Below are 23,597 nucleotides of genomic sequence, written 5' to 3' on the forward strand. Positions count from 1 at the left end.
TTTTGACGAACATATCAAGACTGTTTCAAGGACAGCTTTTTTCCATCTACGTAACATTGTAAAAATCAGCAACTTTCTGTCCAAAAATGATACAAAAAAATGTATCCATGCTTTTGTTACTTCTAGGTTAGAATACTGCAATGCTCTACTTTCTGGCTACCCGGATAAAGCACTAAATAAACTTCAGTTAGTGCTAAATACGACTGCTAGAATCCTGACTAGAACCAACAAATTTGATCATATTACTCCAGTGCTAGCCTCCCTACACTGGCTTCCTGTCAAGGCAAGGGCTGATTTCAAGGTTTTACTGCTAACCTACAAAGCATTACATGGGCTTGCTCCTACCTATCTCTCTGATTTGGTCCTGCTGTACATACCTACACGTACGCTATGGTCACAAGACGCAGGCCTCCTAATTGTCCCTAGAATTTCTAAGCAAACAGCTGGAGGCAGGGCTTTCTCCTATAGAGCTCCATTTTTATGGAATGGTCTGCCTACCCATGTGAGAGACGCAAACTCAGTCTCAACATTTAAGTCTACTGAAGACTCATCTCTTCAGTGGGTCATATGATTGAGTGTAGTCTGGCCCAGGAGTGTGAAGGTGAACGGAAAGGCTCTGGAGCAACGAACCGCCCTTGCTGTCTCTGCCTGGCCGGTTCCCCTCTTTCCACTGGGATTCTCTGCCTCTAACCCTATTACAGGGGCTGAGTCACTGGCTTACTGGTGCTATTTCATGCCGTCCCTAGGAGGGGTGCGTCACTTGAGTGGGTTGAGTCACTGATGTGATCTTCCTGTCTGGGTTGGCGGCCCCCCCCCTGGGTTGTGCCATCTTTGTGGGCTATACTCTGCCTTGTCTCAGGATGGTAAGTTGGTGGTTGAAGATATCCCTCTAGTGGTGTGGGGGCTATGCTTGGGCAAAGTGGGTGGGGTTATATCCTTCCTGTTTGGCCCTGTCCGGAGGTATCATCAGCATACCAGCAAACCACCCTGCATGCCACTGCTGGCTTGCTTCTGAAGCTAAGCAGGGTAGTTCCTGGATGGGAGACCAGATGCTGCTGGAAGTGGTGTTGGAGGGCCAGTAGGAGGCACTCTTTCCTCTGGTCTAAAACATATCCCAATGCCCCAGGGCAGTGATTGGGGACACTGCCCTGTGTAGGGTGCCGGCTTTCGGATGGGACGTTAAAAGGGTGTCCTGACTCTCTGCGGTTATTAAAGATCCCATGGCACTTATCGTAAGAGTAGGGGTGTTAACCCTGGTGTCCTAGCTAAATTCCCAATCTGGCCCTCAAACCATCACGGTCACCTAATAATCCCCAGTTTACAATTGGCTCATTAATCCCCCTCCTCTCCCCTGTAACTATTCCCCAGGTCGTTGCTGCAAATGAGACCGTGTTCTCAGTTAACTTACCTGGTAAAATGAATGATAAATAAATAAATCATTGGATGGGGCCACTGTGTCTCCTGACCCCTCCTGTCTCAGCCTCCACTATTTATGCTGCAGTAGTTTATGTGTCGGGGGGCTAGGGTCAGTTTGTTATATCTGGAGTACTTCTCCTGTCCTATCCGGTGTCCTGTGTGAATGTAAGCTCTCTCTAATTCTCTCTTTCTCTCTTTCTTTCTTTCTCTCTCTCGGAGGACCTGAGCCCTAGGACCATGCCTCATGACTACCTGGCTTGATGACTCTTTGCTGTCCCCAGTCCACCTGGCCCTGCTGCTGCTCCAGTTTCAACTGTTCTGCCTGTGATTATTATTATTTGACCGTGCTGGTCATTTATGAACATTTGAACATCTTGGCCATGTTCTGTTATAATCTCCACCCGGCACAGCTGGGTACAGAAGAGGACTGGCCCACCCCACATAGCCTGGTTCCTCTCTAGGTTTCTTCCTAGGTTTTGGCCTTTCTAGGGAGTTTTTCCTAGCCACCGTGCTTCTACACCTGCATTGCTTGCTGTTTGGGGTTTTAGGCTGGGTTTCTGTACAGCACTTTGAGATATCAGCTGTTGTATGAAGGGCTATATAAATACATTTGATTTGATTTGATAAGACACTAACAGCTTACAGACATTAGGCAATTAAGGTCACAGTTATGAAAATCTAGTACACTAAAGAAGTCTTTCTACTGACTCTGAAAAACATCAAAAGAAAGATGCCCAGGGTCGCTCATCTGTGTGAACGTGCCTTAGGCATGCTGCAAAGAGGCACGAGGACTGCAGATGTGGCCAGTGCAATACATTGCAATGTCCATACTGTGAGACGCCTAAGACAGGGAGACAGGACGGACAGCTGATCGTCCTCGCAGTTGCAGACCACGTGTAATAACACCTGCACAGGATCAGTACATCCAAACATCACACCTGCGGGACGGGTACAGGATGGCAACAACAACTGCCCGAGTTACACCAGGAACGCACAATCCCTCCATCAGTGCTCAGACTGTCCGCAATAGGCTGAGAGAGATGGACTGAGGGCTTGTAGGCCTGTTGTAAGGCAGGTCCTCACCAGACATCACCGGCAACAATGTCGCCTATGGCCCCAAACCCACCGTTGCTGGACAAGACAGGACTGGCAAAAAGTGCTCTTCACTGACGAGTCGCGGTTTTGTCTCACCAGGGGTGATGGTCGGATTCGCGTTTATCGTCGAAGTGTTCTCTGGAGCGGGATCAATTTGGAGGTGTAGGGTCCGACATTGTTTGGGGTGGTGTGTCACAGCATCATCGGACTGAGCTTGTTGCCGTTGCAGGCAATCTCAATGCTTTGCGTTACAGGGAAGACATCCTCCACCCTCATATGGTATACTTCCTGCAGGCTCATCCTGACATGACCTTCCAGCATGACAATGCCACCAGACATACTGCTTGTTCTGTGCCTGGTTTTCTGCAAGACAGGAATGTCAGTGTTCTGCCATGGCCAGCAAAGAGCCCGGATCTCAATCCCATTGAGCACGTCCGGGACCTGTTGGATCAGAGGGTGAGGGCTAGGGCCATTTCCCATTGCAGGAACTTGCAGGTGCCTTGGTGGAATAGTGGGGTAACATCTCACAGCAAGAACTGGCAAATCTGGTGCAGTCCATGAGGAGGAGATGCACTACAGTACTTAATGCAGCTGGTGGCCACACCAGATACTGACTGTTACATTTGATTTTGACCCCCCCTTTGTTCAGGGACACATTAGTCCATTTCTGTTCGTCATATGCCTGTGAAACTTGTTCAGTTTATGTCTCAGTTGTTGAATCTTATGTTCATACAAATATTTACACATGTTAAGTTTGCTGAAACTAAACGGAGTTGACGGTGAGAGGACGTTGCTTTTTTTGCTGAGTTTATGTACTTTATACTTATTTATATATTATATATACAGTATATATGTAGTATATATGTTTTTCACTGTAACCGCCAACCACGGGAAGACCCAGGAGCCCTCTCAATGAGCGTATACAGCCTGCTGCTGCCATTCTGCTAATCATCAGATGAGGGGAGGAGAGGAGGTAGGGGGCTGATATGGGTCACTGGGGGGGCTGCCTTGATTGGGTAACTTATTCATTTAAAATATATATAAAACACTTTATAGTAAATACATGACACTGGTCAGTTGTGTGAGTCAGGAGCTTGACCCAAGCCCATATGGTGCCTAAGTAACAAAAATAGTAAATTAACAATTACGTAATTTTTACAATTATTATAATTTATGCTGGGCGGAGGGGTAGGAAAAAAATAAAAAACGAAGCTCCAGGGCCTATTATTTCTTAGTCCGGTCCTGCACACTGTGTAAGGAACGCCCCGAATTGCAGTGTTCTCAGGTTTCAGGCCTTTTGGGCGGGTTTTAACTTGGCATTCATTCGTATAGTTGAGCTAGAACCTGGGAAGCCAGCCCGACCGTCAGCCGTCACGTTTCCTGTGCTCACAGTCCGCAGAAATAGAGTAATTGGGGAGCTGTAGCTACTCTTGTATCCGGGAGATACCTCTGTTTTAACGCAAGAAAACTCAGCCTCGTCCAGATTTCAGGTATATCCGTCTTTCACATGCTATTTTCTCTGGTTGCATTATATTTAGCGCTAAATGTTCAAAGATGACTGGGAATGGCTATCGTTCGTTAACGATGTGCGACAGCATGCCACGGAAGAGATGCGCAAAAGGGAGGGGTAGCTGGCTAACGTTAGCTAGCCAGTTAGCTAAATTATTTCCAGAAAGTGTTGTAGGTTTGTGTTACGACTCATTGAGGTCAATCCTTTTCAGAAAGTGTTTGCATTTTCTTGTTTTGGTAGTGCTGTTTTTGCTGTCAGTCATTAGCTAACTAATGGGAATTGCTCACCACCACACCAAAGAAGTTGACATACTAGCTAACGGTTAGTTAGTTAGCTGGCTGGTTGGCTAGTTAGTGTTCTTGCTGTGTGGGGTGACACGGCCACAAGTCGCTGCCAGTGTCTTCTTGAGCAAGTTTCGCTAATTGATTTGTGGGCTGTGGTGTTCAAGCTTAAAATCATTATCACCTTGTACGACAATGGCTTTCTTTCTAAATTCATATGGCGTGACACAGGATTTATTTTAGCCATATAATTTAAGCCACAAGTAAGTTGTCTGACTTTAATCGGGGTCACAAGATCTCCAGCCTTTTTCCATTTATGCCATTTGACATATATTCCTTTAACTCATTGACGTGAGTGTTAGCCAAAATGATAGCCACCCCACCCCTTCTCTAATATTTAGACAGGTATAACTGCTGGTCTATACTAGGCCAACATCACCTGCTCTGATTTTGAATCACTGCTGAGGTGGCCTTGTCAACAGCGTTCTCTGATCTTTGCAGAGGGGGGTCTTACTTCATACGTTACCTTTTGCGATTTGTTGTTTTCACATCTCTCAAAATATTTACTACAGCATTCAAGTGCCAACTCCAGCGACATGCATGTGTTTTAATCAGTTATTCCAACAGGAGATGTGGTGTCTGGGATCACTTGCTTTTACAGCAGTAGAGACTTGATCAAGGTGAATGCACTGTGTAGTTTACAGTGCTGTACGGTGAGACCCAAGGGACGTTAGGTTGTGTTATTCTTGGCTGGTGATCGTTTTCCTAGGTTGGCCAAAGAGGAGGATGCCAATCTCAGTCCCCCAAGGAGGACTGCAGACTAGAAGCTGGATCTACAGGTGTAAAGGCTGTCTTGGTCAGTTGTCCCAAGTGAAATAGAACATTCTCTCCAGGGGTCCAAAACGTTTTAATGATTCTGTAGCAGCAGCACTCTGTCTCAGTGTTTTTAGTGAAGCGCCAGAGTCTCCTTTGCACCGCTCTCATACCCACCTGATAAGCAAGATTACCTTTTACCTCCATTCCTCCAAAAATGGGTATCAGGTTTTTCCATGGTGGTGCTTTAGTGAATACAGTTGTTGCACACCAGTCACCAGGGATTTCTTGATGGCTTTTTATGTCCTTACTCTACAGTTGAAGTTTCTCTTTGTGACACCTGTTATCAAGTAGTTTATTTGGTTTATAATAAGCACACACGCATACAGTAGGCCTATATATATAATGTGAGGGAAGATGGCACTGCATGCCACAACTGCCTTGCCGCTTGGGCAGAGACACTGTCTCCGTTTGACAAGCTCACAGCTGTCACAGACTTGACACAGGCTGTTATTTACTGCATATAACCAATCTGCTCTGCCACATTGACCTGAGAGAACCTATCCTCCATGTAAAAATGGCGCTCTGATCAGTGCTGTACAGTACCCGTATGCAAACAAATTGGTTTAAGTGTGCAGACAAACTCGAGGGATGCCTCTGGCACTGACGGTGGAACACTGTTTCTGTCTGAACTCGGAATCAAATATGCTTCCCAAAAATAACATGGTCGCTGTGGTGAAACATTTTATTTAGATGTATCCATGTAAACGGGATTATTAGGGTAATCGTTATTCTTACAAAGCATGTAAACGTTTTCATCAAACTATTATATTAATCTAACTATCCACAATAATCACATTGTGTGCATGTAACCATACTTACTCACTGTTGGACAGAAGTGTTTTAGTGCGAGGTTTGAGTGTTAAGTGTTTAATGATCTTGGTGGGTGATATCTGTTTTGAATAAGATATAACATTATCTTCTGTGTCAATCATTAACCAGTTATCTGTCTGAATAGCGTGATGTATCAACAGTAGCATGCCATCCACCCGGCCACTATCACTCAGATAAGACCAGTAAAAAAATAAAATAATGGGCGTATTTAAACTCTTGAGTTTTAAAGATGCACTATGTAACTTTTTGGGCGATCTGACCAAATTCACGTATGTGCGCGATTTCTATGCTTCCTGTTCTGAAGTTTAGTTTTTGCGTGTCTTCCTTTTGGTTTTGTACACATGCTTCAAACAACTGAATATACAATATTTTTGGTTATGGAAAATATATCTCTCAGCAGTTTGACAATACAATCATTCTCTATACAATGACTGCTTGTTTTGTCACAAACTGAACATAAACATAAACTGCTAGAATTTTAGCAACCAGGAAACGGCAGTGCGACTTCCGCATAGTGCATCTTTAAGTCAGGCTCATATCTGGTTAACCGGATAGTAGTGATGCAATTTGATGTTTGTGTAGAGAATTTCAATTGACTTTACTGGATCTTTGCCAGGAGTGCTCAACTCTGCTCTCTAGACCTTTCAGTAGATTGTGTGAATGAGAAGCAACTTTCATGAGAAAATAAAGTTTTAACCGTTAACCAGGCGTTATAGTAAAACACTTCAATTCTGGTCTTCATTTTGACTTTTTTTCGCTAAAGTGATATTTTTTGGTCTTTTTAGTACTAAATCTAGCTGTTTGTTGTTCAACTTTACCATTGAAATCCCGATGTAGACTAGAGGCACTTTGAGAAGTTGTCTCTACGTCATCTCAAGGGAGGGGTTCAGTATGAAATACACTCCCTTCTAGATGTGCTGGGTGGCACCAACTCGAGGCTTACTATAAACGCAGGTGACAGCGCACCTTATTTGGCAATGGTCTTGCTGAGTAGTGTGCAAATATATTTAGCATGATGCTTGCTTGACTAGACTACTGACGGTACACAAAATTCAAAAGGCATTAAGGCACCTTTGAGCATATGACCAAGTTAAATGTTTTTGCTTAGTTTCATATACCTGTGCTTTTTTAAGAAGGAAAAAAATACATTTAGGCAATGAGAATTGTACGTTTTTACATTTGTAGCTACATTCATAACAATAAATAAATGACCATGGTGTTCATGTCAAAACTCTCCTTCCGTGCCCGCCTGTCCAACATCACTACTCTGGACGGCTCTGACTTAGAATACGTGGGCAACTACACATACCTAGGTGTCTGGTTAGACTGTAAACTCTCCTTCCAGACCCACATCAAACATCTCCAATCCAAAGTTAAATCTAGAATTGGCTTCCTATTTTGCAACAAAGCATCCTTCACTCATGCTACCAAACATACCCTTGTAAAACTGACCATCCTACCAATCCTCGACTTCGGCGATGTCATTTACAAAATAGCCTCCAATACCCTACTCTGCACTGTGATAGACTGCATCCAAATTGCTATCTGTTTCGTCATCAAAGCCCCATACACTACCCACCATTGCGACCTGTACGCTCTCGTTGGCTGGCCCTCGCTTCATACTCGTCGCCAAACCCACCGGCTCCATGTCATCTACAAGACCCTGCTAGGTAAAGTCCCCCCTTATCTCAGCTCGCTGGTCACCATAGCATCACCCACCTGTAGCACGCGCTCCAGCTGGTATATCTCTCTGGTCACCCCCAAGACCAATTCAATTCTCTGAAACTGGAAACACTTATCTCCCTCACTAGCTTTAAGCACTAACTGTCAGAGCAGCTCACAGATTACTGCACCTGTACATAGCCCACCTATAATTTAGCCCAAACAACTACCTCTTTCCCTACTGTATTTATTTTATTTATTTATTTTGCTCCTTTGCACCCCATTATTTTTATTTCTACTTTGCACATTCTTCCACTGCAAATCTACCATTCCAGTGTTTTACTTGCTATATTGTATTTACTTTGCCACCATGGCCTTTTTTTTTGCCTTTACCTCCCTTATCTCACCTCATTTGCTCACATCGTATATAGACTTGTTTGTACTGTATTATTGACTGTATGTTTGTTTTACTCCATGTGTAACTCTGTGTCGTTGTATGTGTTGAACTGCTTTGCTTTATCTTGGCCAGGTCGCAATTGTAAATGAGAACTTGTTCTCAACTTGCCTACCTGGTTAAATAAAGGTGAAATAAAACTCATTGTATTGTTTCCCCATCTGCTATGACTGATTGGTGGCGTAGTCTGCTGAAACAGTTGGCTCAATGGTTGTGAGATCTGCATGTGGGATTAGAAATCTTTATTTGCCTTACAATATTCATCCCGTGCCCACACACACACACACACTTCTAATTCTGAAAAGTGAGAGTGGTCGCCCTGGTAGTAGTTGTAGGTTTTTATACAGTACCCAAGACCAGTCTGAGTTAATTTGAGCATTGAAAAAGAGCTACTGTGTAAATACTGCAGTAAGGGTTGGGTTAAATTGAGCCCCTAATCATCATTATTGCACTTTTTTCCCCTCCAACACTGCAATAAATGTGATTTAATTTGTATTTTTATTTTATTGTGCTCCATGGGGGATTCAAATTTACATCGCAATTGGCAATAATGTCAGGAACTCTGGCGTCTTACTAATTTGAGCTAATGGTGCAGACATATTTGCTCGCCATGCACAATTTTATTAGAGCGTATGCTTTAGTGAGCTTTAGTGAGAAAGTGTTGATCAGGTACAACAACGTTTACCCACCCCCAAAATGAATTCTTGTGAGCAATCCCCCCCCCACCCAATGTTTTTTGAAGGGGTTAGGCAAAGGCTGATATTGGAGTTGAGAGTTAACCTTTAAGTAAAGCTCTTGAGCCCGTCGCTCATCTTAATGCCTGTGTGGATTAGACGGGATAAGAGTTACTTACAACGGTGGCGAGGCTGAGTAAGATACAGGATATGGGTGCATTTTGTAGATAGAGGAGTTTTTGTGTCTTAACTGGGGTCGGTGTTACTGGTGAAATTCTGTCCCGCTAGTCGGTAGGTACTACAATAACTATGCTAACTATGATGTAAATCTTCCATAGGTTGAGGAGGGTTGGAGCACACCTGACAAAATGGTGACCATTCCGGAATACTATGAGGGGAAGAATGTGCTTATCACGGGGGCGACAGGCTTCATGGGAAAGGTCCTGCTGGAGAAGCTGCTGCGGTCTTGCCCTGGAATCAAAGCTGCGTATGTTCTGGTCCGGCACAAAGCAGGGCACGCTCCCCAGGCCCGCATCGCTGACATGATCAACTGCAAGGTGAGCAGAGCTGGAGAAGGATAAAGGTCTAATGGGGCGAGCCAAAAGAGGATGTCTGTGGGGTGATGGATCATACGTTCTTGACCGTTTGTTACTGGAGATCTAAAACCCAACAATGCAGTAACACTAAAAATAACAAGTTGGAAGAAAAACATATGAGAACAACACGATAAAGTAAATAAGCATACTATATACAGGGTCAGTTCCAGGACCATATTTACAATGTGCTGGGATACTGGAGTGGTAGTTGGTTATGTAAGGTGACATCGGGTATGTGAGTGGGTATGTTTGTGTAGTCAGTGTAAATGTATGTGCATATTATGTTCGTGAGCAAATAACGGAGTGTGTGTATTAAAGTATCAGTGTGTGTAGTGTGAGTGCAAAGAATAAAACATAAAGGTCAACTCAATCCATGCAGCCATTTTGTTAGCTATTTATCAGTCTTATGGAAGGGGAATAGAAGACTTGATGTACCGGTACCGCACGCCATGCGGAAGCGGAGAGAACAGTGTAAGTTGTGGGTGGTTGACGTCTTAAACGATTTTCCGGGCCTTCCCTGTACCCCGCCTGGATGGCAGGGAGCTTGACCCCAATGACGTAGTCTTAACTAAAGGGATTGCTTTCTTGGAGCGCTTTCAAACCAAAACACATCACTCCACCAACACATTGCTGTCATTAAAAAAACATTGAGTATGTTAATTTTGATCCTCTTATTGGCAGTGAAAGTAGCATGATTTGAGTATTACATTTTTTTGCCAACTGTTGCAGCTGTTTGTATTTCAGCTTTTTGACAGGGTACGAGATGAGCAGCCAGACTTTGCTGAAAAGATAGTGGCTGTTAACAGTGACCTCACCCTGCCAGAGCTGGACCTGAGCACAGAGGACCAGGAAACGCTTGCTGACTGCATCAACGTAGTCTTCCACTGTGCTGCAACCATCCGATTCAACGAGCCTCTCAAGTGAGCCATTGTTTCTCTCCTAATGCTACTCCCCAGAGCTTTGCTGGACAATTCTGCAAGCTCAGATTTTTCTACAGGGAGATCTTGTCACTTGCTTCACCTGCAGAGAAATGACTTGCTTCCTTTTAGTACTTAAAGTATAGGTTATCATTCTAGAAGTATTTCTAACCCTTCTTGTGTACCTGCCCATTGGTTTTTAATATTTTTCATGTTTTATGTGACTTTTTTTCTTCCTTCTCAGAGATGCTATGCAGCTGAATGTTCTAGCCACCCAGAAGATGGTGGCTCTGGCCCACAGAATGAAGCACTTGGAGGTGTTTCTTCACGTGTCCACAGCCTATGCCAACTGTGACCGGACGCTCATTGAGGAAGTGGTTTATCCACCTCCTGTTGACTACAAGAAGCTCATCGACAGCCTGGAGTGAGTCCAAGAAATGTGACTTGTTTTTCATAACCCTTCCCATTGCGGACTTGTTACCTTGAAGTTATTTGCAGATTGGTAGAAACGGAAGCCATTTATTATTTTTATTTCACTAGGCAAGTCATTTAAGAACAAATTCTCATTTTCAATGACGGTATTATTAAGATGAATGTCAGTAATACTATATACCAAGAGATTATAGTAATTTACAGATAGGCATGTTTGACTAATGCATAAACTTGGAATTTCTCAAGGGTTCCTCAATGCCGCTTCATGGACTGAAACTTCGTACCAACACAGAGAGCGTGTCTGATTTGAAACTTAATGCAGTTTGGTTACTGATTGAATGGCACTCATTTGTAAACTATTTAATAAGGACATTTGCTTTACTCAGAATGTTAGGTGGGACTTCTGACTTCTCTTGAAGGTGGCCCAATATGTAACCCATGGACAAAACGGTCACCAGTTGTGTAAAAGTTATTGTTCTTTTGTAATGTTTCCACCCTTAAGTATTATGAAAGGCATGTCAGAATCTCTTCAGAGATTTATGTGGGCGGGGCAGTTTTAAGGGAAGTTAATCTCTGAAATATGTGTTTGGTCATTGGCAGAACTGCAATATAACTGACCTTTTGTGTGGATCTTCCAGTTTTTTTTTTTTCCTTCTACAAAGCAAAGTAGTTTTTTAAAAACGTTTTTGCTGTCATTATTAGGATTTATTTTTAAACAATTCAGTGTAAAATGAACTTTAAATGACTAAATCCAGATATAAATTATGTAGAAAAGATAATGGACTGATATATTTTTTAAATAATCATCTTTGATGACCAAAATATAAGCTAGGCAGTCAGGGAGAAACTAAAATTCAAAACATGCATTCGGGAGAATTTGTGTCATGAAATAGGACCTCCATTGATTTAGTGATGTTTGAGTCACTCAGATAGCATAAGCCATGGCAAAATGTGTGGAACTGCAGGAAATAGCTTTAAAACGGCAACATTTTGTCACTGGCCAACAGGAGGGCCTCTAAAATTGTTCTTCAGCGACTGCACCATTGGTCACTCCCATGGCCACACCCACCATCTAAGCTCAAATTTTATCCAGAAAAAACCCTGACTTCATTGTGTTTTCATGTTGGTTAGGTGGATGGATGAGAAACTGGTCTCAGCGATGACCCCAGGGCTGATTGGAAAAAGGCCCAACACGTACACCTACACCAAGGCCATGGCTGAGTACCTGGTCCAGCAGGAGTGTGGAAACCTCAACGTGGCCATCATCAGGCCCTCTATAGTAGGGGCCAGTTGGAAAGAGCCCTTCCCAGTGAGTGTTCTCATGTACTGAGCAGGCTGTCTTTTAAACGGTAGCTACTGTAACTGACCGTAGTAATTTAACTCTGTATACTGGTCATAACATGTTTTCACTCTTCTTAGGGCTGGATTGATAATTTCAATGGACCTAGTGGAATATTCATTGCAGTAAGTAATGGAGAAAAAAAAGTGTGCTGAGTTCTCTTCTCTTATGTAAAATGATCAGAGATCGGACCGCGATCATGACCACGTCAACATTGTGGCTACTCATTATAACCTGAGAAAGCACTTTCCGATGACCTAGTAATGAACCGGACACTTCTCTGCCCGATATAGGCAGGAAAGGGGATCCTGCGCACCATGAGAGCATCCAACAACGCAGTGGCTGACCTGGTGCCTGTGGATGTGGTCATCAATACCACACTGGCTGCCGCCTGGTACTCTGGCTCCCAGAGACACACCAGGTCAGTCGCGCGCGCACACACACACACACACACACACACTGGAGCTGGACGAATGATATGATTATGAAATGCAAATATTCCTTCCGGTTTCTATTTTGGCCCTTTTTGTGTCCACAGGCCTAAGAGCATATTGGTGTACAATTGCACGACGGGTGGCATCAACCCGTTCCACTGGGGTGAAGTTGGTATGAACCGCTTTCCTTATCTTACACCCGGAGTATATTTGGATATTTGTTCTCAGATGGTCTAACAAAGCAGAATGATAAATTATGATTATCAGTTTTGCTTCTGAGGGCACACCCACTCTTATAACTGTAGTGAGTGTGAGCAGGTTTTGGTTTACTCGCACACTCTTTGGGGTATTAAACTCCCTGGATTAGTGTTTACTGTACATATTCTAGGTAAGCCCTCATTGTAAATAAGAGTTTTCTTAACTGACTTGCCTAGTTAAATTTAAAAATGAATACATCTGAATGCTAGCCATCTGAGAAAGATCAACATTGTGCCAGGTTTAAAGGAAATTGGTGAAACTATATAACATGACTCATATGCTTGAATGAAAGTGTATCAGTCATAAATCCAATATTTGTTTAGTGCACTAACGATGGATGGTATTTTCATAGTGCCATTTTGTATAGTTCCCTTTTAAGATGCTAACCCGGTGCGTTTGTTGTAGTAAATGTCAAATATATTTGGTCGATATTTGCTACTCATTTACCATTGATTGTGGTGCTGCTTAAATATTTCAGGTGAAATCACTTGTTTTTTTTTGTAGCATTGCTTTTCTCCATTCATTAGGCTAACTTTGAAGTCTAGATTTGTGGTGTTACGTAATCTTCCCAGACTCCTGCAATAACTTGTATGGTTAAATAATAATAATGGTTCAAAGCACTTCAAAGATATATTGTCTAAACCGAAGATCTGGCTTTGTTGCTGCTTTGTTGTATGCTTGCCGCTTAGCTTTTTCTCTCTACTTTGGAGAAATGAGTTGTGCCAACAATTCACCCTGTTGAACCTTTTCTCCTAGAGTACCATGTAATATCCACTTTCAAGAGGAACCCCCTCGAGCAGGCCTTCAGACGGCCCAATGTAAATCTCACAACCAATCACCTTATCAATCAGTACTGGATCGCTGTAAGCCACAAGGCACCAGCCTTCCTTTATGATCTCTGCCTCAGGATGACAGGAAGAGAGCCCAGGTAAATGACGCCCTGCTCGGTCACACCCATCTCCCTCCACCCCCCCCCCCCCCCGCGTTCTCGCTCAGTGTAGCCCAATGTGTACTGTACCTGTGACGTGATGCTTCTGTCCAGTGTCATGGGGGTAAGGGTGCATAAGCCACCCATATACCATAAGGGCTGGGTTCTGCACTCTTACCCCTCTCGGTGTTACCTCGACCATGTCCTGGCTTTGAATGTCCTTGTTAAAGGGCTCCTCCCTCCTGTGATGTCATATTCTCTCTGCAGAGTACTGTATAAACATGACCTTCAAGACCAACCCCTTAGAGCAGGCTTTCAGGCGCCCCAATGTTAACCTGCGGTCCAACCCCTTTACCAATCAGTACTGGACCACAGTGAGTCACACTCTACCCGCCCTGCTGTATGACGTGTATCTCAGGGCCACGGGTCAGAAGCCCCGGTAAGGTCTACTACAGTGCCCGTGCCCTCTCAACCCCCTCTCCCCTCCACCACTGGGTGCTGGTTGTGTGGCATGGTGGGTGGGGAGGAAGCAACGCCTGGCTGTTTGCTCGACTTCGTGGACTCGGCTGGCTGCTGACAGGCTTCTGTGTCGTCATGACAAGCATGGGTTCCTGTCCAGAGCATGCTGCAATAATGTTTGAGTTATTTTATTTTGTCGCCCTTTTTGTTTGACCTTTCTGCCTGTTACTGCATTTGTACTTTTTTGATGCAGTTGGAACTATTTGGCTTTGGAAGTCATTTTTTTTAAATGATTGTGGAATTACCTCCCTTTTTATTTTTGTCGCCATTTTTAGTTTTTCCTGAGCCATGCCGTTAAGTCCGGTGTTTTCCCAAATTAGGGGTTGTGTGAGAGACTGAAATAAAAAACAATCGTGCTTGGTTTGTAGAACCTGAGCTTACTGACCGCTAGATGCGGTTGTAATAAACAGAGCAGTTCTATTTTCTTCTTACAAATCTGTGTCTCTCTTGAAAGATTTAAGCTACAAAATAATGACCCCATCACTGAAGGATAAGACTCCCGGGAACACGTATGTGTCTTCTGTTACCCTCTCCAATGCCCACAAGTCGTGCATTACCCATTAGAAGAGTGGACAAGGCACGAAGTCAGACTGGGGGGAGGGCATTATTAATGTTATTTTCAACACAGATTATCATACAAAATGATTGCCTAATTTATCTTCTAAACTTCCTGATGCATTTCAGTCCCTTCAAACCATACTTTCAAAAGTACTGTCAGACCGGTTTTGTAATAACTGTCATAGCCCCAGTAAAATAAAATACATTTTAAAAAGTTAACATTAGCCTTTGATTACATCACACTTTTTTTTTTTACATGGTGGGGTTGCAGATAGGAAAAAAAATATACAATCAAAATTGGGTCACAGGCCAGAAAGTTTGGGAACCCTAGCATTAAGTCTTCTGAAGTGACCTGGGATTGATCGGTCCTCATTCTTGTTCTCTACTCTTCAATAATCTCTCCAAATGAGAGGAACCAGTGAACTAGTTGTCCTTTATTAATTGGCCCATCAACACTTCTATTCCTGGTGGTCCTATTCCTGGGCTTCATGAAGCACATTGTGGGCAGAATGAAATGCACTGGCAGAAATTGATACGCTCGGAAGCCAATGGCATATTGAATTAAAATGTATCAGTGAGTTGAGTGGGCCTACTCATAAACCCCACCTTTTTTTATGCATTTCATTATTCATCCAGACCACGATTCAGTCTAAATCAAGTTTTTGTTACCTGATAGACAGTATTGATCCTCACAAGTTTACTGTAAAGCAGAAACATTTCAGCAATAATAAACTTCTGGTAACACATCTCAATTAGTGAAAATGTAACATTTTTGGTTGTCTGAAATGCATTTGGATTAGTATTCAACACTTTCTATGGGTGAAGTGAATAGATGGGTGTCTCACCCACTGAAAAACTAATACCGTTTTAATGTTTGACTTTCGAAATGGTCCACCATGCATGTTTTGTCACCTTCCTCTTGGAACACAATGTATCATGGAGGGGGAATCTGAGCTCTGATTACAAGCATGGTTGCTTTTGATGCAATTTGGCATGGCCATTAATCCTCAAACCAGTTTGTTCATGAAACTTTCAACTACAATTAGTACGTTTTCCTAATGACGACAATGTAATTGGTTTTAAAACCTTAAGCTACTGGCAGTCAGACATGCTCAGGTGCCCTCAAAGATTGGACAAGCCCTCCATTTACATTGTGTTCAACATGCAGTACATTCAGTAAGTATTCAGACCCCTTGAGATTGTTACGTTACAGCCTTATTCTATAATGGATTTTTTTTTAAATGTATCTTCGGTCTCCACACTACCCCCTAATGACAAAGCAAAATCAAGTTTAGAAAATGTTGCTAATGTATAAAAAAACATAACCGATCAGATTTACATAAGTATTCAGTACTTTGTTGAAGCCCCTTTGGCGGCGGTTACAACCTCGAGCTTTCTTGGGAATCAAATGTATTTATAAAGCCCATACATCAGCTGATGTCAAAGTGCTGTACAGAAACTCGGCCTAAAACCTCAAACAGCAAGCAATGCAGGTGTAGAAGCACGGTAGGACGCTACAAGCTTGGCACGCCTGTATTTGGAGAGTTTCTCCCATTCTTCTCTGCAGATCCTCTCAAGCTCTGTCAGGGTGGATGGGGAGCGTCGCTGCACAGTTATTTTCAGGTCTCTCCAGAGATGTTTGATCAGGTTTAAGTCCAGGTTCTGTCCTTGAGAGGCCCAACCATTCAGAGACTTGTCCTGAAGCCATTCCTGCGTTGCTTAGGGTCATTGTCTGTTGGAAGGTGAACCTTTGCCCCAGTCTGAGGTCCTTAGTGCTCCGGAGCGCTTTCATGAAGGATTTCTCTGTACTTTGCTCTGTTCATCTTTCCCTCGATCCTGACAAGTCTCCCAGTCCTTGCCACTGAAAAACATCCTCACAGCATGATGGTGCCGCCACCATGCTTCACCTTAGGAATGGTGCCAGGTTTCCTCCAGACCTGACGCTTGGCATTCAGGCCAAAGAGTTCAATCTTGGTTTCATCAGACCAGAGAATCTTGTTTGAGTCCTTTAGGTGTCTTTTGGGTTGACTTCCGTCTGGCCACTGTCATAAAGACCTGATTGGTGGAGTTTGCGATGAGACTCGAAATTGAGCTCAGGTGCATCCTGTTTCCATTGATCATCCTTGATGTTTCTACAACTTGATTGGAGTCCACCTGCAGAGATAGGCGAACCTTCCAGAAGGACAACCCATCTCCACAGAGGAACTCTGGAGCTCTGTCAGTGACCATCGGGTTCTTGGTCTCCTCCCTGACCAAGGCCCTTCTCCCACAATTGCTCAGTTTGTCCGGGCGGACAGCTCTAGGAAGTGTCTTGGTGGTGCCAAACTTCCATTTTTTTTAAAAGAATGAACGGAGGCCACTGTGTTCTTGGGGACCTTCAATGCTGCAGAGTTATTGGTACCCTTTCCCAGAGCTGTGCTTCGACACAATCCTGTCTCCGAGCTCTACAGACAATTCCTTCAACCTAATGGCTTGGTTTTTGCTCTGACATGCACTGTCAACTGTGGGACCTTGTATAGACAGGTGTGCCTTTTTCAAATCATGTCCAATCAATTGAATTTACCGCAGGTGGACTCCAATCAAGTTGTAGAAACATCTCAAGGATGATCAATGGAAACAGGATGCACCTGAGCTCAATTTCGAATCTCATAGCAAAGGATCTGAATATTTATGCAATAAGGTATTTCTGTGTTATATGTTGTATACATTTGACAAATAAAATATAAAATATTATTTTCACTTTGTCCTTATGGGGTGGTGTTGTATAGATTGAGGATCAAAAATGTATTTTATTACATTTTATAATGAGGCTTGTAACAAAATGAGGAAAATGTCCACGATCTGAATAGTTTCTGAATGCGCGCTGTATGTGTCAACCTAACAATACTCAACCCAATGGAGACTGGTATGAGTTTGTGTAAATGAGCTTATAATGCTCGTATGCTTACTCTTACCGGTGTTCTATTTTTCTATTCTAGATTGTGCTGGATTTATACAGTTCTTTATTTTAAAGCTGTGAAGTGTGCAAGGGTCAGATGATTGCAATCTACGTTTCATCTGTAGCGTTGACATACCCTAATCTTTACTTTGGTAATGAATTGGCTTAGAGGGCACTTTTACCCTGTACAAAAATACTTTGAATAGGTCATTCTCATCCGTCGTTCCATCTTGTCTGCTTAACAGACCTCAATCCCCCTGGTCTGTCCCTCTCCACGTCATAATCCGAATCCAGTTGGCTGGGGTTACTTTCCAGCAGTTGGATATTAAAGCTCAGTGCCCGTAAGGGTAAAAGACGGCACTGTGCTGTCAGCTCTGTGCCATCTCCCCTTCTACCTCCTTAATACCTGTCTCTTCCCTGTTGCCATGGCGACCACCACTCCACGGCAGGATGATGAAGACCATCACACGGCTGCACAAGGCCATGATGGTGCTGGAGTACTTCACCAGTCATTCGTGGGTGTGGAACACGGACAATGTCACCATGCTGATGAATCAGATGGGCACTGATGACAAGAGGGTACGCTTTACGCCCACCCACCAGTCACTGGCGCACACATACACTTGTAGGATGCACACACATACACTTGTAGGATGCACACACATACTTGTAGGACCCACACATACATGCATGGGTAGGACACACACACACTTGTAGTGTGGCAGACACAGAAATGCTATTGAACAAATGAGGTATGTTTGCATTTGTTGTCTGAGCACAATTGAATAATTCAGCTTGGTTTTAAATGGAGTCATTGTGTTGGATAGTCAGGGCCTGGCTGAAATGTACAGTGGATGTACATTCGGTGGACAGTTTGTTAGGTACACCAATCCGTTCACGACAATGTTTGAGTCACGTGACCGCGGCTTACTATATAAAGCAGGAAGACCGGTATCGAGGCATTTTGTTACCGTTAAAATGAGGGACCTAGGTGACTGAGTGTGGTATGGTTCAGTATCACAGAAACAAGTGTCTAGGGTTTACTGAGAATGGTGTCGGTGTCTGACCCAGACTGGATGGGTATACCTAATAAACTGTCCACCGAGTATGTTGGTCCAACACACCAAGTTTGACACTTGAAGTTGTACTTTTTGTGTCAAATCTTCCTTGGTTCAACAACTTGCTCAATGCCCATCCTTACAGTATGAATCCCCTTTATTTGTTTGTCTAGATGTTCAACTTTGATGTGCGACAACTCAACTGGGCAGAGTACATGGAGAACTACTGCATGGGGACAAAGAAGTATGTCCTGAACGAGGCTGAGTCAGGTCTGCCAGCCGCACGCAAACACCTCAACAAGTAAGAGTAATGTCTCTACCTGCACATGTTACGTAACACAACTATCCTCTTATTGACAATTCCCAAGTGATCTTGAATATTTAATTGTAATGGCATTGACTTCATGTTATTTTTCATTCTTTGATGCACACGCTTTTGTTGCCGAGGGTTAGCTGTTTGTTCACCAGCCCGCAAAGGGTAATAACCTATCCTCAACTGCCTGACTGTGTTAAAGACCAACACTTTACATGTTGCATTTGTTTTTGTTCACTATAGATACATGCAGGTTTTCTTATGTCTGTTGCCCGTGAAGACTAAATGAACCCTTGCTCACCAGGATGTCATAAATTCTAGAATGAATGCTTCAATCTAGTTGACATTGGTCAAGTTTTCTGTCATCTCTGCTTCTTTCACGGAACAAAGACTTGGACCGTGGAGAAAAGGCAATTACTATAAATATTTTCTGAGCAAAACGTTCAAATGACATCAGTTTGACCGGTTGTAAGGAAATAGAAAGGTGTGAAACCGACCCAACGTGTTTGTGATAAGATTTTAGTTAGACTTGGACATGTATTTTATTCTGCAGGAGTTGAGAGGTTATAGACCTACTGTCAGTATCCATTTTACCCATCTGAATACAGGATACAGTTCCCTTGACATGCCATAGGCCTATTTTAAGTCCCGGTCTAGTTACTGTGGAATTTGTATGTCGCCTCTCAATCATCATACGCTACATAGGCACTGCCTTCATCCTCTCTTACCACTTCACCAAATCTTTCCCAAATATTACTTTTCTAGCGCCCCTTCTCCATATTTTCAACTTTCCATTTTGCAGCTTTTCTCTTACTGTGTTAAACATTGTACTTTTTGCCTCAGTGGATTGACGTTAACGTTTTCTGCCCATTCCCAAAAGCGTATGTAAAAAACCTCGATGTAGCCTATAGATTTAAAAAAAAATGGTGCTATAATTGTACATTTATGGATTATTTATTGGGGTGTGTTTTTCTCTTTATTCAACCCGACCGCCAAACACCCGCCCTTCAGCCACGGAATATTTCATGACCCTAAAACCATGCATTACTAGCACATATCTTTCTGCTTTTCTGGATCACCAGCAAAATATTTCCCTGGTATCCTCTGTTCTTCTAAAAGTGCTTGTTGCTCACAATATTCAACGGGTAAAGTTCTACTTAAATGTCCTATTCCTTCCGTGAATGCCTGTTCACATGCAAGCTACCCAGGACATGTCATGTTTTTTTCAGGTTGAGGAACATCCGCTATACGTTCAACACGGTCCTGGTCGTGTTCATCTGGCGAGTGTTCATCGCGCGGTCCCAGATGGGCAGAAACATCTGGTACTTTGTCGTCAGCCTCTGCTTCAAGTTCCTGTCCTACTTCCGAGCGTCCAGCACCATGAAATACTGAGGCCACGTGGCGTGTTCACCCTGAACCTATCCACCCTCTCTCCCTCCTGCCCGGCCCGCCTGCGGACAGCTATGCATTGGACAATGCTCTTCAAACCCTGGGACTATTTTCAGTCACATCAAAGGGAGCCTTCAGGATTTTGGCAATGATGCCCTTTATCTACTTCCCTAGAGTCAGATGAACTTGTGGATATCATTTTTTTTTTATGTCTCTGCGTGCAGTTTGAAGGAAGTTGATAACTAGTGTTGACTGGAAGGCTGGTAACTGCTAGCAACGCGAGTAGATGCCATACACTTTGTCATTGCGCTAACGCTAGTTAGGGTTGGCTGGTGAAACTACAGCTTACTTCCTTCATCCTGGATGCAGAGACTTATACACTTGTATCCATGAGTTCATCTGACTCTGGGGAAGTAGATAAAGGGCTTCATTGCCAAAATCCTGAAGGCTCCCTTTGATGTGACTGACATACCATTCATCCTACTGTATGTGATGTGTCCCCTTCCCTCTGCAGTGTGTTCCCTGGTGTGGGAGGTAGCACTGCATTCAACTGTGATGTAGTAAGCATGAATCCAACCAGACCCCAGGTCCTGTGACGCTCCCCTTGCACAGTGATGGTCAGACAGAATTGTCATCGATTTTTCTCGGTTGGTTGTCATGGTCATTGAGCTCTGCTTTGCTGACTGCCCCAGGGTGGTCAGGCGGTGGCTTTGACTAACGGTTTAGATTTTCTTGCTTGAATAGGGATGAAGGCACCCATGTGCTCTATGCTTGCTGGTGGCAATGACTAATTCCCAATGACATGATCAAGCACAAGTTAGATGGTAATGAGATGGCATTTTTTTACTGTGCCTAAAAGGTTTTGATTATCTTGCATCAGCTGTCCTTGCAGAGCTCGCTTTTTTATTTTTTTCTCTCCCTATGTTGCATTTAAGCCATTTCTGACTGGACTGTCTGCTTATGATTTCTGACCCAAATACCTCATCTCATGTAGCTCAGAACAGGCAACTGCTCAGAGGACTTGATGCTGGGGTCATCTGCTGTTCTTTACATTGGTTTTTACTGAGAACAGCTTTTAGGCAAAGCTGCGCTGATCTATTTAAGTGTTTCCCCATGTTGCACAATGTCATGGGCATTTTACTGCCTGGAATTCAAGCTTTGATTACGGCTTTGCGTCACGTTTTGCCTGTTTTCTAGTTTGGGATACTCCATGCATGGGAGAGAACTCTCCTCTTCCAACCCTAAACTCCTTTTATCTTTGTCTTGCTATAACTCTCAAAGGTGGTCTTTATCCAATGTTGGCCTGGGTAGGTTGTGCACATGGGACATTTTTAAATGTTTGTACCTCTCCCTTTTTTAAATGTTTTCTTGTACATATTGTCTAAGATGTCAGACTGACAGCGCACTTTGTGGTTGTACATTGTATGTGTCCATTTGCCATATAGTTACTTATACCTACAAAACTCTATTTAGGTCGACTTCAAATCTGACTTACAAAGTATTTTTATGCTATTAAAATGTTTCATGGCTTTTTATTTACTAAAGAAAAAAGCTTGAGGAAACTAATTCAACTGAACCTACTTCAGCTGCTGTATACCATTTTACATCTGTGATTTATTGCATCATGTTGGAAACTGTTGTCAGTTCTTTTTAAGTGTACAATGTTTCTGAATGTAGTAGTTAACACAGCTTGACTCATTGCACAGCTCACTAAAAAGCTACCTATGATTCCTGAATCCAAATTAAGTTAATACTGTAGTGGCTTGTATTTGAATATCGATGAACAAGTTGTCATGTCCATTGTAATAACTGTTTTGAGCAGCACATGTTGAATGGTATCCTTGCTTTTGTCGTCCCTTTTTCTTTGTGGTGTTGGATTTGAAGAATTTAGTGTGTAACAGTTGTTTATTTCTGCTATGTGGCTTTGCTATTCGTACTGTAGTATTGTTACACTTGTGAAGCAATGGAACAGCAAATTCTGGGTTTATGAACTTGCAGTGCCAGTGGTGAAGTAAGAGAGTGTAGCAGACCCTCTACTACTTCATATTGTTAGGGATCCATGTTACTGGGTCATTCTAATGGTCTTTATATTGCACATCTCTAACATTTACATTCGTTCTGGTTTTACAGCATATCACAATGCCCATCTGGACTGACATATGATTTAACATATTCCTCTTGCCTTTTGTCTGCCTGCCAAATCTTTGTATTTTGTTGTCCTTTTCCCTCTTATAATTTTACAATGTAGTCTTGCAGAAAGAACTGTCCTATAAACAAATTTGTTTGCCATGACCCTCACTGAAGTCTCCCGAGGATGCGTTCTACAGTTTGAGGGTTTTAAAGTAATTGCCACTGTAAATGTAAAAATAATAATCAATGGGTGCCTTTTGTTTGTAAGCCAAAAAGAAGGAATAAACTGTTAAATCCTCTGTGCGGGAAGTTTTGTTCTTGAAGCTCAGTATTTTATGTTGTTGAGTTGAAAAATAACTCTCCATTAACATGGCTTTGATCCTACAAGATTTTTCTCACTCCAATGATCACTCCTTGGTAGAGAAGAGCTGGTAATACTGCTTGAGCATTCCAGTAATGCCTTTGGTTTAAGTACCAGGTACAATCAGCAGGGATGGGCAACTTTGATGGGGTGGGGGCCACATCAAAATCTGAACTTATCATGAGGAGCCACAGTGACTCGCGGGTCTTCTTACCCACACGTGCAGTCAGCTGGCCCTAAGTGAAATTTGGTTTTCTGCCCCAACAACGGAGAGAAATGTTAATTCTATTCATTTCTTGCAATTCTACACATTTTGCCATGGGGTGTAGAGAAAATGTTGCCGTTTTAAAGTAAGCTTGCATCAATTCTACACCTTTTGCGATGGGGTGTGGCGAGAAATGCAAATTTACAGCTAATTTCTTAATCTCCACGTTTTGTCATGGGGGGGTCAGGAGTTGCCCATCCCTGAGCTAGAGAGATAATAAAGCTTAGCTTTATATAGACGTCTGACTAGAATCTTTTCATGCTTAACAGATCTCCCTCACCACTTAGCATACCAGACATTTTGTCATGTTTCTCTGATTCTGTTCAGATGATGGATTTAAGTTTTAACACTGCCAGCCAGGAT

At 43.0% G+C, this 23,597-nt stretch overlaps 1 protein-coding gene across 4 annotated transcripts; it reads left to right on the plus strand.

The window, feature by feature from the left end:
- The first annotated feature begins 3,748 nt into the window (after nt 1-3,748).
- On the plus strand, nt 3,749-22,907 carry LOC139407742 (fatty acyl-CoA reductase 1-like). 4 transcript variants are annotated; one of them, XM_071151600.1, is made up of 12 exons: nt 3,749-4,001; nt 9,138-9,356; nt 10,140-10,315; nt 10,557-10,736; nt 11,876-12,053; nt 12,164-12,208; nt 12,377-12,504; nt 12,622-12,689; nt 13,532-13,703; nt 18,168-18,297; nt 18,950-19,077; nt 20,319-22,907. In XM_071151600.1, exons 2-12 carry the CDS (start codon nt 9,168-9,170, stop codon nt 20,479-20,481), a joined length of 1,557 nt encoding a protein of 518 aa, XP_071007701.1. In that variant the 5' UTR covers nt 3,749-4,001; nt 9,138-9,167; the 3' UTR covers nt 20,482-22,907. The 4 variants fall into 4 exon arrangements, with proteins under 4 accessions (XP_071007701.1, XP_071007710.1, XP_071007717.1 ...); XM_071151609.1 differs by lacking the exon at nt 13,532-13,703 and adding an exon at nt 13,971-14,142 and having other exon boundaries at nt 3,834-4,001; XM_071151616.1 differs by lacking the exon at nt 3,749-4,001 and adding an exon at nt 8,924-8,995.
- Nucleotides 22,908-23,597: the final 690 nt, after the last annotated feature.

This window comes from Oncorhynchus clarkii, chromosome 1 (genome assembly GCF_045791955.1).
Source record: "Oncorhynchus clarkii lewisi isolate Uvic-CL-2024 chromosome 1, UVic_Ocla_1.0, whole genome shotgun sequence".
NCBI lineage: Eukaryota > Metazoa > Chordata > Actinopteri > Salmoniformes > Salmonidae > Oncorhynchus > Oncorhynchus clarkii.